Source organism: Rousettus aegyptiacus, unplaced genomic scaffold (genome assembly GCF_014176215.1).
Source record: "Rousettus aegyptiacus isolate mRouAeg1 unplaced genomic scaffold, mRouAeg1.p scaffold_m13_p_9, whole genome shotgun sequence".
In the NCBI taxonomy this organism is placed as follows: Eukaryota; Metazoa; Chordata; class Mammalia; order Chiroptera; family Pteropodidae; genus Rousettus; species Rousettus aegyptiacus.
Window position 1 is genome coordinate 45,292,232 of NW_023416312.1, and position 15,111 is coordinate 45,307,342.

Genomic DNA, 15,111 nt, shown 5'->3' on the forward strand with positions numbered 1-15,111 from the left:
TACTTTGGATAATGGAAGTTGACTGTCTGCAAAATATATTTCAAAATAAAAGATATGCTTAAACCAGAATTTGATCACTAGCTCTATTGTACAACACAATGTCAAACTGCTGTTGGACTCAGGTGACACGGAAATGTTGGAGTCTATGTTAAGACAAGTTGTGATGAGTTCTCTTTCACTCTTCCCTTGCCATGTCCATGAGTTCTTCTCTGTTAAACCTGAACAGATGCCAGCCCTCCTCAGAGGAAAGGTCTAAAGGCCCTCGATGAGTGTAGTAGTCAACAGAAGCCTGGTTCCAAATGACAACAAGAAAATGCATGCATTTACATTGGCTTCTGATGGCTATCTGTTTAAAAATAGAGATTACTTTTACTTGAAAGTATAGTCTTCATTAGCACATTTATTTCATTGGAGTTCTATATGCAAAGTACTGTAAAGCTGTAAAAAGGAAAAAATCCTACTGTTTAGTTATCAAACTCCCTTTCTTTAAAAGTCCAAAACTGGTTTGTAAAGTCCACTCATTGGTTTTTCTATAATTACAATTCACTTTTTTTTCTTTATTCTACAGAAAAAGTTTACCTAAAATTTTCCTATGTGTTTCCAAAAGACAAAAGGATTTTGTTTTTGTACTATGCCCATATTCATATGATTGACCTATTTTATGAGTAAAATCACCTTCTAATTTCCTTCTTGATTATTTCTGCTATATAGCAAAAAGCTGTATAGTATGGTTATGGATTATATAGAAATCAATGTTTAAATATATCTCAAATATAACCAATATTAATATCTGATTTGAAAATTCAGTTTGATTAGAATACAAAATTTAAATATATTTTGAGATTATGTTCAGATAGTGAGTAAATCATCTAATTTATGCCCTGTTAAATAATACTTGATTAAGAAAGGATAACACATAGAATACTAATGCTAAAAAAAAAAGAATGCCAATACCAATTGTAATACATACCTGACTGAGTGCCTTCAACATTTCAGCTCCAATACCTAGACTTTTTAAATAGATAATGTAAAATGAAAAAAGTACAAGTTGAAAAATTCCACTCAACAAGTTATTTGCTTTAGTTTTAAAAAAATGAAATGTAAAACCCTATGTCTAGTTATACAGTCTTTTTAAAATGTATTTTTATTTTAATAATTTATTCATTTTTCAATTACAGTTGACATATAATATGTATTCTTAATACCCTTGTGTTGACATTAAACTCATGAATGTTTTTCCTATCTCTTTTTCCCAATTGGAATGTGGTTCCAAAGGCGTTGGAAAATATTTTATATTTAGCTTAAATATTAAGGAAGAAGAAACAAGTCTCCGTCACTATCATCTTATCACAGGATATATTTCTTATTCATTTCTAGATAAACGAACCCAAAATGTAAAAGCATTGTTTAAAGGTAGAAGTATAACTATGATAGCTAGGCTTATTCAAGCTTGGTGGGAACTAATAAAATCTTTTTTTAAATCTGTAATTGAGTCTTTACTATATGCAAGGATAATTAGGACAGTGATCAGGCTCATTAAATAGAAACGATTTACATATACTAACTTATACACCACATTTATACTAAAACAGTATCTCCTCTCCTTAATTTATAAAGAATAACACTATAAGTGTAGCTTGACCTTGGTAAGCTTATGTGACATAAAAGTCCTTTAAGTAAAGTAACTTGTCAATCCAGGAGTCATATGTAAAGTAATACATGACAAATCCAATGGTCACTTTGCCTAGGAAGAGAGAAGAGAGGGTTAGTGCTTTGAATCTTAGAATATTTTTTCCTCTGAAATGGAATATCTTTGGTGTTTTTTTAACTATTAAAGTAGTAAAAGCTCAGTGGACAAAATCGTAAGCAATACAGAAATGTTTACATGGATGAACCTCGAGATAATCATGCTAAGCAAAATAAGCCAGACAGAAAAAGTTGAAAATCACATGATATCACTTATATGTGGAATCTAAACCTAAAAACAAACGTGTCTACGGCCGTACTCCCCTGAATAAGCCTGATCCCATCTGATCTCGGAAGCTAAGCAGGGTCAGGCCTCTTAGTACTTGGATGGGAGACCACCTAGGAAGATCAGGTGCTGTAGGCATAAAAAATTAAAAAGAAAAATAAGAGATTGTAAGCTGACAAGGTCCTTAGAATCTGTGGGATCAACCAAGGGTTGCGTCGCCTAAAAAATAAAAATAAAAATGGACAGTGCAAATATACAGAGACTCGTGGACATGGACAATAGACTAGTGGTTACTAGAGGATGTGGGGGAGAGGAGAAGGGAGAGGTAGACAGGATAAAAGAGGTCAAATATGTGATGACAAATCTAACTATGAGAGGTGAACACACAATGTAAATATGTATATGCCTTACATTAAAATGTATAATTGGAACACAATTTCATCAACCAATGTCACCATAAAAACATAATTAATTTAAAAAAATGCTGTAGAAGGCTTAAGTCCCATGTAATACAACCTTTAAGAATAAGCCATCTTTTAACAGTGTGAAATATATTCTTTCAAAATTTATTCTATGCATATACAAACATAAATACCACACATTCTTTTTCAACAAACAAAATGGTATTTATTAACACTCCTCTGCGTAATAATAATTATATCCTATAAAACTATTTTGTTTTCAGAGTAGAGAAAGCATACTCCAGATTAAATTGGAGGAAGGGGATTTATTTTATCTGTTTTTTGTTGATTGTGTACTTGTGTAATCAGGCAGTAGAAAAGAGGATCATCCCCAAAGCCATCCCTGAGTAAATCTGAAATATTAGTTCACATGCAATATGTTAGAAAGTTTACAGTAGAGAGAAGGAAGGTGATTGAGTAGGTAGAAGCAGGAATTCATCTTTTCATGTGTACCAGAATTGTACTGGTAAAAACCATCTGAAGTGAATATTTTGGAGCTCTAGAGTTGATTTGAACACTTGCAACTTCCAGAGTACAGGTTGGCTGATAAATTGCAGTTTATTTTAGTAAAATTCAGCCATCAGCCCAGTAACACCTTCCAAAGCTTCCACTCCCTACCTCAAGGCAGGCAGCTGTGGAGACCAACCTGATTTTCTAGAGTGGTTTGCTAGAACCAGGGTAGGCAATAAGAAACTCACACTAGAAATATTGAAGTTTTGTTCTCTGATTATGGATCGCTGCTCTCAACACTGACATGAGAACTTGGAGGTCGGCTACCATTTTTCCAACCTCTACCAACTAAAGCAGTTTCCAAGAGATCTAAAGGAGTTGCACCTGTTTTGTTAGACCTTCAAAAACAACCATGTGTACAGGAGAATCTAGAAAGCCATCTTGCTTGACCAGGGAGAGACACAGACTTAGACTAGGCCTCAGAACATATTAAACATTCAACTCAGGCTGATCTTTGACACAAAGACACCCTATAGCAATAAAAAAAGCCACCTCTGGAGAAAAGAGAATTCGATTTCCAGAGTTAACATATTGTAAGTTTCAAATGTCCAGTTTTTAACAAAATTATGAGAGATACAGAGAAATTGGAAAGTATGGCCCATTCAAAGGAACGAAGTAACAGAACGCACCTGAGGAAGTCCATGTCAGATTTACTACACAAAGACTTTAAAACGACTGTCTTAAAGGTGCTCAAAGAGCTAATGGAAGACAAGCATAAAAACAGGAAAAATATGTATGAACAAAATAAGAATATCGGTACATAAATAGAAATTATAAAATGAACCCTTACCAAAATATTCTAAAGCTGAAAAGTATAATAACAAATGAAAAATGCAATATAGAGGTTCAAAAATAGAATTTAGCAAATAGAATAAAGAATCAGTGAACTTAAAAGATAAGACACTGGAAATTATCAATTGAGGAACAAAAAGAAAAAGATGAAAAGTAAACAGCCTCAGGGATCTGTGGAACACCATCAAGTGGACCAACATACACATGGGACTCTCAGAAGGAAAGAGAGAAAAAGGGGGAAAATATTTTTTAAAAAATAATGGCTTCCCAAATTTGATGCAATACATGCATCTAGAAATCCAAGAAGCTCAAAAAATACCAAGTAGAATAAGCCCAAAAAGATAAAAACCAAGACACATTATAATCAAACTGCTGAAACCCAAAGACAAAGCAAAAATCTTGAAAGCAGCAAGAAAGACGTAACTCATCACGTGCAATGGATCCTCGATAGGATTATCGTCCAATTTCTCATCAGAAACCTTGGAGGCCAGAAGGTAGTGGGTTGATATATTCAAAGTGCTGAGGGGAGGGAGAACCTGTCAACTAAGAATTCTGTATACACCAAAACTGTCCTTCAAAAATGAGGATGAAATTAAGACATCCTCATATGCCTCCTCTCTTAAAAAACCTAAGGGAGTTCATTTTCACTAGACCTGCCCTGCATAAAAATACTAAAAGGAGGCCTTCAGGTTGAGATTAAAAGATGCTAGATAGTAACTCGAAGTCACATAAAGAAATAAAAGTAAAGGTACCCAGTTAGAGCTTAATGCGTGGACAACTATAATAACTAATTTTAATTTTTATTTTATTAATGTAGGTTATTGGACACACAATATATAAAGATGTAATCTGACATCAATAATTCAAAAGGGGAGAAATGGGGATGTGTAGTTTTTTGTATGCTATTGAAGTTATGCTGATATAAATTGAAATTAGATTGGTACAACTTTAGAATGTTAAATGTAATCCCCATGATAACCACAAATAAAATGTCTATAAAATATATACATAAGGGAATGAGAAGGGAATCAAAATATTTCACTATAAAAATCAACACAAAATAAGTTAGCAATGGAGGAAATAGACAAAAAAAGCTGTATGGCACATAGAAAACGAATAGCAAAATGGCATAAGTCCCTCATCAATAATTACTTAAAGTGTAAATGGATTAAATGCTCTAAGTAAAGGCAGAGATTAGCAGAATGGATTAAAAAACACATGATCCAACTTATGCTATATAAGAGACTCACGTTAAATTAAAAAGAAAAAAAGTCAAATGATGGAAAAAATATTTCATGCAAATAGTAACCAAAAGAGAGCTCAAGTGGCTATATCAATATCAGACAAAATATACTTTAAGTAAAATACTGTTATAAGAGACAAAGGACATTATGTAAAGAAAAGGTTCTGTTCACCAAGATGAAACATTTACAAACATTAATACACCAAACAACAGCTCCAAAATATATGAAGCATATATACATATATTTGAATTTGACAGGATGAAGATAGAGTCACCTCTACAATAAAAGTAGGAAACTTCAATACTGCAATTTGAATAATATATTGAACAGCTGGACAGAAGAAAAACAATAGGTTGTTTAACAACTCTATAGATCAATTGGGCCTACCAGAAATATACAACTCTGCCTAACAACATAATACACATATTTTCAAATGCACATGGAACATTCTCTGGGATAGATCATATCTTAAGCCAGAAAGAAAGTTTTAATAAATTTTAAAAGACTGAAATACAAAGTATCTTTTCCAATCACAATAGAATGAAACTAGAAATCAACACCAGAAGAAAACTAAGAAATTCACAAATATAATTCACTCTTAAACAACCAATGGGTCAAAGAAGAATTCATAAGAGAAATTAGAAAACACAAGATGCATGAAAATGAAAACATAACCTATAAAATTTATGAAATGCAGTGAAAGCTATTCTCAGGTGGAAGCTTATAGCTGCAAAAGTCTACATTAAAAAAAAGTAAAAAAAAAAACTCAAGAAATAACCTAATCTTACCCCTTAAGGAACTAGAAAAAGGAGCAAACAGCCCAAAGCTAGCAGAAGGAAGGTAATAGTAAAGATAGAATATAAACAAAATAGAGGATAGAAATACAATAGAGAAAAAAAATCAATGAAACCAAATGTTGATTCTTTGAAAAGATCAACAAATTGACAGACTGGGAAAGATGTAAAAGAGAAGATGCAAATAATTAAAATTAAAAAAATGAAACAACACTACTACTGACCTTATAGACATAAAAAGGATTATAAGTAAATACTATAAATTGTACACTAACAAATTAGATAACCTAGAAGAAATAAACAAATTCTTTGGAACTTATAAATTACCTAAACTAATTCAATTAGAAATAAAATCTGAGCAGACCTGTAACAAGTAAAGAGTTTGAATGAGTAATCAAAAATCTTCCAACAAAGAAAAGTCAGAGACCACCAAATGATTTTACTGGGGAAGTCTAACAAACATTTAAAGAAGAATAACAGCAATCCTCAAATTCTTCCCCCAAAAAATTGAAGAGAAGGTAACATTTCCTAACTAATTCTATGAAGTCAGAGTTCTAACACCAAGGACAAAGACACTGTAAGGATCAAATTACAGAACAATACTCCTTATTAATATAGAGGCAAAAATCCTCAACAAAGTATTAGTAAATTGAACCTAATATCACATTAAAAGGATCATTCACCATGATTAAGAGTGATTTATCCTAGGAATAAAAGGATGGTTCAACATAAGAAAATCAATCAATATAATACATCTGATTAACAGAACAAAGGGAGAAAAATCTTGTGACCAACTCAGTTAATGCAGAAAAGCCATCTGACAAAACACCTTGCCATGATAAAAGTCCTCAGAAACCTAGGTATAGAGGGAAATTCCTTAACATGATAATGTGTTCATAGAAAAAAAAACAGTTAACTTCATACAAGACAAGGATGTCTGCTTTCACCACTGATTTTCAACATTGAACTAAAAGTTATAGCTAAAGCTATTAGACAAGAAAAAGAAATACAAGCCGTCCAAATTAGAAAGAGAGGGGAAAAAAAGATGTCTATTCATGCATGACATGATCCTATAGAGAAAATCCCAAAGAATCCAAAAGAAAGCTACTAGAGCTAATAAGTGAATTCAGCAAAGAGTAGGCTACAAGATCAACAAACAAAAATCAAGTTTATTTTCCATACAACAGCACAGAACAAACCAAAAAGTAAATTAAGAAAACAATTCCATTCACGATAGCCCCTAAAATAATTAAATACCTAGCAATAAATCTAACCAGGGAAGTGAAACACTTGCATACTTAAAACAATAAAACATTGCTAAAATAAATTAAAGAAAACTTAAATCAAAAGACCTCTTGTGTTCATAGGCAAGATTTAATATTGTTAAGACGTCAGTACTACCTAGAGTGATCTGAAGATTCAGTGCAATGCCTAGCAAAATTCCAACATCCCTTTTTAAAGAAGTAGTAAAGCTGATCCTCAAATTCATTTGGAATTCCAAGTGTATAATTTTATATGTTTTAATCATCTTAGTTTTCATATTTCCTGCCTAAAACATTGTAGTTTATTATAAAACGCTAGCTTATTCTATTAATATTTCTGGCTATCAAAAATGTAATAAATATCTTGAAAATAGCTTGTCATTTTTTCTTTTCTTCATTTTATCCTATCAAGGTACTATCAACATATTGAGAATTAAAATTTTACTTTCTTTGACCAATTACACTTCCCATTCTACATTGTGAAATTAGTTAAAGTCTACTGCAGTTGTAAAGATTTAAGTTCTTAAATGAAAATTTCATACTAAAAATGGGAAAATACAATATAGTGGAGCACTGACAAAGCTATCAAACTTATGTCCTGTACATGTAGATATTATTAATGGTGTTATCTTTGTGTGCCAAGGACAGCAACTTCCACATATCTAGGTTTAATAGTACTATGTGCATACATTATGCGAGTTTCTTTTCTAAGTCTGAAAATACCATAAAACATCTTACCCATTGCTGTTAACTTCACTGCATATAGCTTATTTTCACAGACAGCCAATTCCTGTCAAGTAGAAAATAAAAACTTTTAGTTTATGGTTTAGTAATGAATTCTTAAGATAATAATCATGAATTTTTATTGAGTATTTATTAACATATGATGTCCTGGGCAGTATTAAGGGTGAGTCAGACTTAACCTTAGTCTTCTAGAAACTTAAAATCCAAAATAGCAGATGGAACAAAAGACTATATAGAGAGATAAGATTAATGTTGATAACTCACTCATATTAAAGTCAGTTATCCAGGTAACTAGCCTTCAATGCAACCAGAAATGAGAAAGCAAAGCCAAAGAGGTTTCTGAGCATTCAAGGTAGTTGTCACAAAGTCTATGTATTACAAATCTCATAGACTTCACAAAAAAGTCTGTCATGTTGCCTGTAAGATGTTTTTCCTAGTTTGTACTTTATTTGACTTTTTACCATATTATTTTTTACACATTCAAATTAATTATGCTTTGTATCTCATGCTTTGAAAAACATCTATTTCAGATTATCAAAATAGTCACTATCGCTCTCTTCTAATTTTTTTAATTTTATTTTTCCAGTTTTATTGAGATATAATTGACATATAACATGGTATTAATCCAAGGTGTACAATATGATGATTCGATATATGTATATATTGGGAAATGATTGCAATAAGTTTAGTTAACAGCAATCATCTCATATAGTTGTAATTTTTTTCTCGCAATGAGAACTTTTAAGGTCTCTCAGCAACTTCCCAACATACAATACAGTGTCATTAACTATAGTCACACTGTACATTAGATCCCCAGAACTGGAATTTTTTATCTTTTGACCACCTTTACCCATCTCCCCCGCCGACACCTGCGACTTTGGGCAAACACCAGTCTATCTTAAGATAAATTAATAATTTATTAATTACATTTTTTGGCATAAGAAGTGAGGTAAGATTTCACTTTTATCTTTTTCTCTCAATTACACCAACACCATTTATTGAATAACACATCTTTTATTAACTGTTGACATGAAATGTCTCCTTTATTATATACATCATCTTACGTAAAATAACTTTTGAACTCTCCATTCTGTTCCATTGATCTATCTCTACATCTATGGTCATAAATTACCATAGTATTTTAATTACAGTTCTATAATATCTGGTAGGGATTATCTCCCCTCACCACTTTTCTTTGCAGAATTTTTCTAGAAATCATGTTTATTCTTCCATGAAAAATTTGGGGATATTGACTAGAATTTCATTATGTTCATAATGGATAAAAAACTTTTACAGTATATAAAGAAGATGGTAAGGGCCAGGCATTTAGAAGATTGGTAAGAAATTTGGATTTTATATCTCAATGCAACCAGAGCCCAATGGAGTTTTGAGCATTTGGGCTGCTAGGTAGAAGATCATCTTCCCTAAGACACTGTAAATTTCTTGAGGGGAGCAACTATAATAATCCTTGTATCCTCTATAGTAGTTAGTACATGGGCTTCCCCTAATATGTACTCAATGTTTGTATAATGAACAAAAATCAGATATTAATAATACACAGCACTTACCTGTGGATCATCAATGGTCCAAAACCACACTTTGAGAACCACCAAAATAAAAGACTTTAAATGGAAAGTCTGGTAAGCAAGAAGTTATGGCTGTCTAGCTATGAAATGACGAGATCCCCAAATAATGTTGTGGTGTGGAGATTATGAATGGGATAAAACGGGTGCATACAGAGGGTACTTGGAAGAATTTTAGTGGTAGGACAGTAAATAAAACCTGCAAAATACTCAGCTAAGAAGTGAATTATTATGATGGTAAACTCTCATAAATTCCCTTGCGTCAACATCACTAGCTATTAGGGAAATGCAAAGCAAAACCACAATGAGATGTCTCACACCTGTTAGAATAGCTATAATCAACAGGGCAAGTAATGACAAATAATGTAGAGGATATAGAGAAAAAGGAACCCTCATACATTGCTGGTGGGACTGCAAATTGGTATGGCCACTATGAAAAACAGTGTGGAGGTTCCTCAAAAAAAACTGAGAATTGATCTACCATATAATCCAGCAATCCTTCTACCAGATAGTCACCCCAAAGACTTGAAAACCCATATCCGAAAAGATATTTGCACACCGATGTTCATAGCAGCACTATTCACAGTGGCAAGGACGTGCAAGCAACTGAAGTTTCCTATGATAGATGATTAGCTAAAGAAGCTGTGGCACATATATACAATGGAATATTACTCGTTCATAAGAAAAGATTAAATACTTCCATTTGTGGCAACCTGGATGGACTTCAAGATAATCACGCTAAGTGAAATCAGCCAGACAGAAAAAGTTGAAAATCACATCATACAGTGACACATGGACATGGACTATAGACTAGCGGATACCAGAAGGTAGGAGGTATAAGAGGAGGAGGGAGGTAGATGGAAGTAGATGGGATAAAGGGGGTCAAATATGTGGTGACAGAAAGAAATCTAACTATGGGAAGTGAACACACAGTGTAAATATATATATATATATATATATATATATATATATATGCCTTACTGTTAAAGTGTACAGCTAAAACTTATTGAATTTAGTTAACCAATGTCACCATAATAAATAAATAAATAGATAGATAAATAAATAGATAGATAGATAGATAGATAGATAAGTTGAAAAAATTCCCTTGCAGAGAGAACATTTTGCAAACTTAGCAATGAACATTAATTAGAATAAATGGACATATATGTATTAGAGAACATAAAGCTCAAAGTTGATTAATCATTACATTCATGTCTATTATGCAAAATAATAAATTTAGCTTTTCTACTATTTTTTATTGTAAATATTCATTAAAATTATTCCAAGAAATGTATGGTGTTAATTCAGGAACTTGAGGCATATTCAAAAGTAAGTGTGGTCAGGAACTTCACAGATATAGGTTCAATTAAAGTGAGAGGGTCTAATAATGTATTTTTCCCTTGGTAATAGCAATGGGCACAGTTTGGAAAGAGAAGAAAGTAAGTTTTCTGGATAGAGAGATTCACTATCATTCAATAAATTTATTAATTACCACTCAGATATCAGATACTAAGCTACAAAAACTCTTTAAAATTATTTTCTACTTGGAAAATGTACTTCTGGAATAATTAACATGTTGGTCATAGGATTTTTTTTTATAGAAAGCAGCAACTGGGGTGTATTTATTTATTTCTGGGCCTGGCAGGCTGGGAGCAGAAAACAGACAAAGGTACTGGGACATGTAAGCCTGTTATGGCCTGGAGTTTGGCTGCCTGGGTAGTAACTGTGAACAGGTGTACCAGGATACATAGAGACTGGAGTGATCCTCCCAGAACTTAAAGATGTGCACTTGAGGCATGGAAGTAACACAAGTGTTGGACTTGGCACACATGTAGTAGAAGGGTTATAGAGGGAGTGTGAGATGGATGTCCCGGTGGTGGGGTGACCCATGGAGCAGGGTGTGTTAAAATACCTTAGAGCCAGGAGTAATTTGGGTTGTGGCATGTTAAGACATGTTAGGCCCTGGTTGTTTGTTAACTGAGAAGCTAAATGCCAATGACTGGGAGAACAGAAAGGCCAGAGGGTCAGAAGGATCCATGAAGACAAGATTACAGACAGGATCAGCCCTGGGAGAGACTGAAGAGTACGAGGTGACTCTTACAGCGAGGAGATGCAGGGAGAGGTCTGGTGTTCTTATTCAGGCGTACATAGTCAGCTGCAGCCACTCCTGGATGTTCAACTGAATTTGTCCACTGCCATCTTTGCCAAGAGATTTGAAGACATGGAACATGGTGTCCATCCTGACCAGGCAGCTGATGAATCTATATTCTATCCCTCATCAAAGTAATGTTGGATGATCATGTTGTAGAGTCACTAATTTACATGGAACTCTGCTGCCTCAAATGTCCCTGGGAGTTCATTACTACCAATGATCTCTGAACAGTTAACATCAAACTGTTTATATAAGGCCTGCCACTTGTTCATGTTGTTCTACAAATACTTGAATTCCTCAAAACGCAGCTTGCCTTTCCTGTCACTATCCATCATGGCCACCATGCTGCGACATGTGCCAGTGCCAAAACCATCAATCTTCAGATCAGGGTGTCTGGTCATGACCTTGTTGAGAATGTTGTTGAATTATGCACATGGACCTCCATGTCGTCTCCAGCCAGCTGGGCAAAGAGCCTCTGGAACTGCTGGACCCCCTTACCCCCATTCGCCTCAATGTTGGAGTAATGGGTGTTGTGGGGACAGTTCCACCATCACCACCGCCACCTCCAGCTCAATTGATCAGGCCTCTGATCATGTTTCCCAGGCCCCCGCCTCCTCTGCCCCCGCCACTGCTGCCCTTCAAGAACACGTTAATTAAGAACATATTTCCGACTCCAGATTCTGTCTTTCACACGTCTGCCTGCTGGTCTGCTTACATACGCTGCTGCCAGTGGGCATAGTATTTTGATTGATAATCCAATCATGCAGATTAATGCCAGTTGGAAAAATGATGTGAGAACTTGCAGGGATAGAATAGAATGGAAGGCATAGAAGGATAAATAACTCAGTAATAACAGATCTATAATGGCACCTAGCATTGTTTCAACAAAATGAATTGCACTGGAAAACTTTTTATTTTGTCTTTGTCTATTAAAACACACTCTCTGATAAAAGATACAGAAACCTTGTCTGATTTTAATATATAACATACATTATATACTTCATATATGTAAATATTTTCAGCCATATATTTTCTCCATCAAAAATCTAAGCTACTGCTTTTATATGGAATTATTTGGGTTGTGCATCACATAAATGATTGTCTTGAGTGCTGCAGAACTTAAACTCAGTGATTGTGGCTATTAGGTTTTCCCCTTTACTGGACTGGAATGATTTTAGGAAAACCATTAAAATAAACTCTTAAATGAGAAATTTTTAACCCACCTCCTTGGACTCCTAGAGTCTGTCTATAGATGGGCTTCAGGAGTCAAAGAACTGTCTGAAATTGTATGAAAAATTTGTTGTGAATTAATATTGTTTTCTGGGCAGTCAGTCATTAACTTCTACAAGTAGGTGTGGTCTTAAAACAACAGGATTCCCTACCTTAAAATCTTAACCATTAATACCTGAAATTTTATCACTGACAGGCCAATAATTTGAGTTAAGCTTTCCTGTTCTCTAAGATCTTCTTTTAAAGTTAAAATTTCCAGGGAGGCGGGAGGAGAGACAATACATTAGGCCCCCCTGAAATGTGCTCGAATTGGTTCCCCATGACTTTTTGAAATTCCTAGTATGTCATACAATTTATATAATCATTTTGTGTGATTGGATCATTATGGTAATCTTTTTATATAGATAGTACTATGTTCTTGATTTTAGATGTGGGAATTGAAGCTTAGAAAGGTCAAGTAAGTTCCAGAAAGTTGTTTACACAGGTCATAATTAGCAGAGCTAGGATTCAAACCTACCCTATGTGTTCTTTACCCTAAGCCCTAAACTAATGCCATGAAGCTCCATGGAATAAGGAAAAAGAAGCTTACTTTAATTAGGCGCAGGATTTCTGAGCGGTCTTCAGCTTCTGCAGGTATTATTCAGATAAACATCATGCTTGGTAGCCGACTGCCTGATTGCTTCTCGCCTAGTTGGCTCAGGCCTGAATGACTTGTGTCTGACTGGGTTGGGCCTGATTGACTTGTACCTGATTGGTTTGGGTCTGGTTGCCTCATGACTACTTCACTCATGCCTGGTTGGCTTGGGCCTGGTTGCTTCATACTTGGTTGAGTCATGCTGATTGGCTCATGACCGATCACCTCATACCTGGCTAGATTGGACCCAGTTGCCATGTGTCAGGTTGCCACATGACTGTTTGGCTTGGGCCTGGTTGGTTCAGGCCTATTTGGCTTATGTCCAGTTGTCTCATGCCTGACTGGCTTGGGCTTGGTTGCCATGTGCCTGATTGGTTTGTGTCAGGTAGATTTGTGCTTGATTGAATCATGTTTAGTTCCTTTATACCAAGTAAGCCCGTGCCTATCTGGCTCATGTCTGGTTGGTTCATTTCTGATAAGCTTGATTGGTTCATGCTTGATTGGCTCATGCCTGGTTGGTTCATACCCAGTTGTTTTATGCCTGGTTTACTGAAGATTGGTTGGCCAAGGACTGGTTGGCAGATGACTGATTGGCTGATGACTAAGTGTCTTGATGAAACAGGAACCATTAACTACAGTGCTGTGGTAGGAGGCTGTAGCATGTTTCTGTTTTTTCTCAACTAGATTTGTACTTTGAGAAACCCCTCTGTCAAGATGAGAATGGGAATAATAAAGAAGGGATACCTAAAGATTATTGATGCTTCCAATTTGCTGGAATTGACTACATCAGCAATCACAGCTATAGGCTTGGCCAGATTTCAGGTTGTCATCAGGCCTCCCACTGCCAACAGCCTGGAAGTGAGTTCAAGAAGAAAATGACCCTGGGGGAGTATGACTGCCTCACCTCCTTGCATAGTCACTGTGTCATAGTGGTAAAGTCACAATGCTCGTATCTACATGCTTAAATGTTCCCCTGTGTGGTGAGGGAGGGGCAAAGCAGGGCCCGCATGACTACTACTTTATTTCCACCTCTTCAAGAGCTTAAAGAGAGTGAAGCAAAAAGTTAGAAGGAGTCTCAGAGTTTATGCTTGGCACTCACTCTAAGTTCCAGCTTTCTTAAACAACCAATTCTAAGATACTTGCCCTAATTCTTTTTACTTTCCCACATCCCAGTGCTGAAATAATTCACTTCCTATTTATGCCCTGACTTCCACTTATGACCTCTTTCTCATAATAATAAAAATTAGAATTCTTAAAATGGTTGTCCTAATGAGGTACTCAAGTCCCTAATAGAACAAGATATTTTTTATACATAATTAAGAATAACTGTGGTTACTATTTATTGAGTTCTTTTATGACCTAGGCTCAGTGAGAAGCACTTTATATTTTCTTATTCAATCCCATAGCAACCAGACTGCCCCTAATTCTGAGAAAACTGGTTCAAAAGTCCCCTAACAAAGGAATATTTATAAGAAAAAAAAAGCATCATTAAGACTTTATATGAAGCAGGGATACAAGAGGCTTACTACCTACTGGAAACCAAAAGAAAAATGCTTTCTTAGTGATAGGCTAAAGAGAGACCTTTATATAATCAATCTTCTTTCTGGAAAAAATGCATAATGCACTTCCATTAATACCCAGGCAGAGAAGTAGTCCATTAAACACCATGAACAACCAAGGTGCCAAGGCATCTCAGAAAGAAAGAGAAAAATCTCCAGAAAATAAGTTTAAAG

General features: G+C 34.8%; 1 protein-coding gene and 2 pseudogenes across 1 annotated transcript; 1 reads left to right on the forward strand and 2 right to left on the reverse strand.

The window, feature by feature from the left end:
* Window positions 1-175: 175 nt before the first annotated feature.
* On the reverse strand, window positions 176-13,872 carry SATL1 (spermidine/spermine N1-acetyl transferase like 1). Its single transcript, XM_036226543.1, is given in 7 exon segments — window positions 176-289; window positions 971-1,010; window positions 1,624-1,746; window positions 2,708-2,786; window positions 7,774-7,825; window positions 9,348-9,376; window positions 13,626-13,872. Coding segments are annotated over 7 exon segments (684 nt in total).
* On the forward strand, window positions 1,993-2,110 carry LOC118608223 (annotated as a pseudogene).
* Window positions 11,500-12,177, reverse strand: LOC107505724 (annotated as a pseudogene).
* Window positions 13,873-15,111: the final 1,239 nt, after the last annotated feature.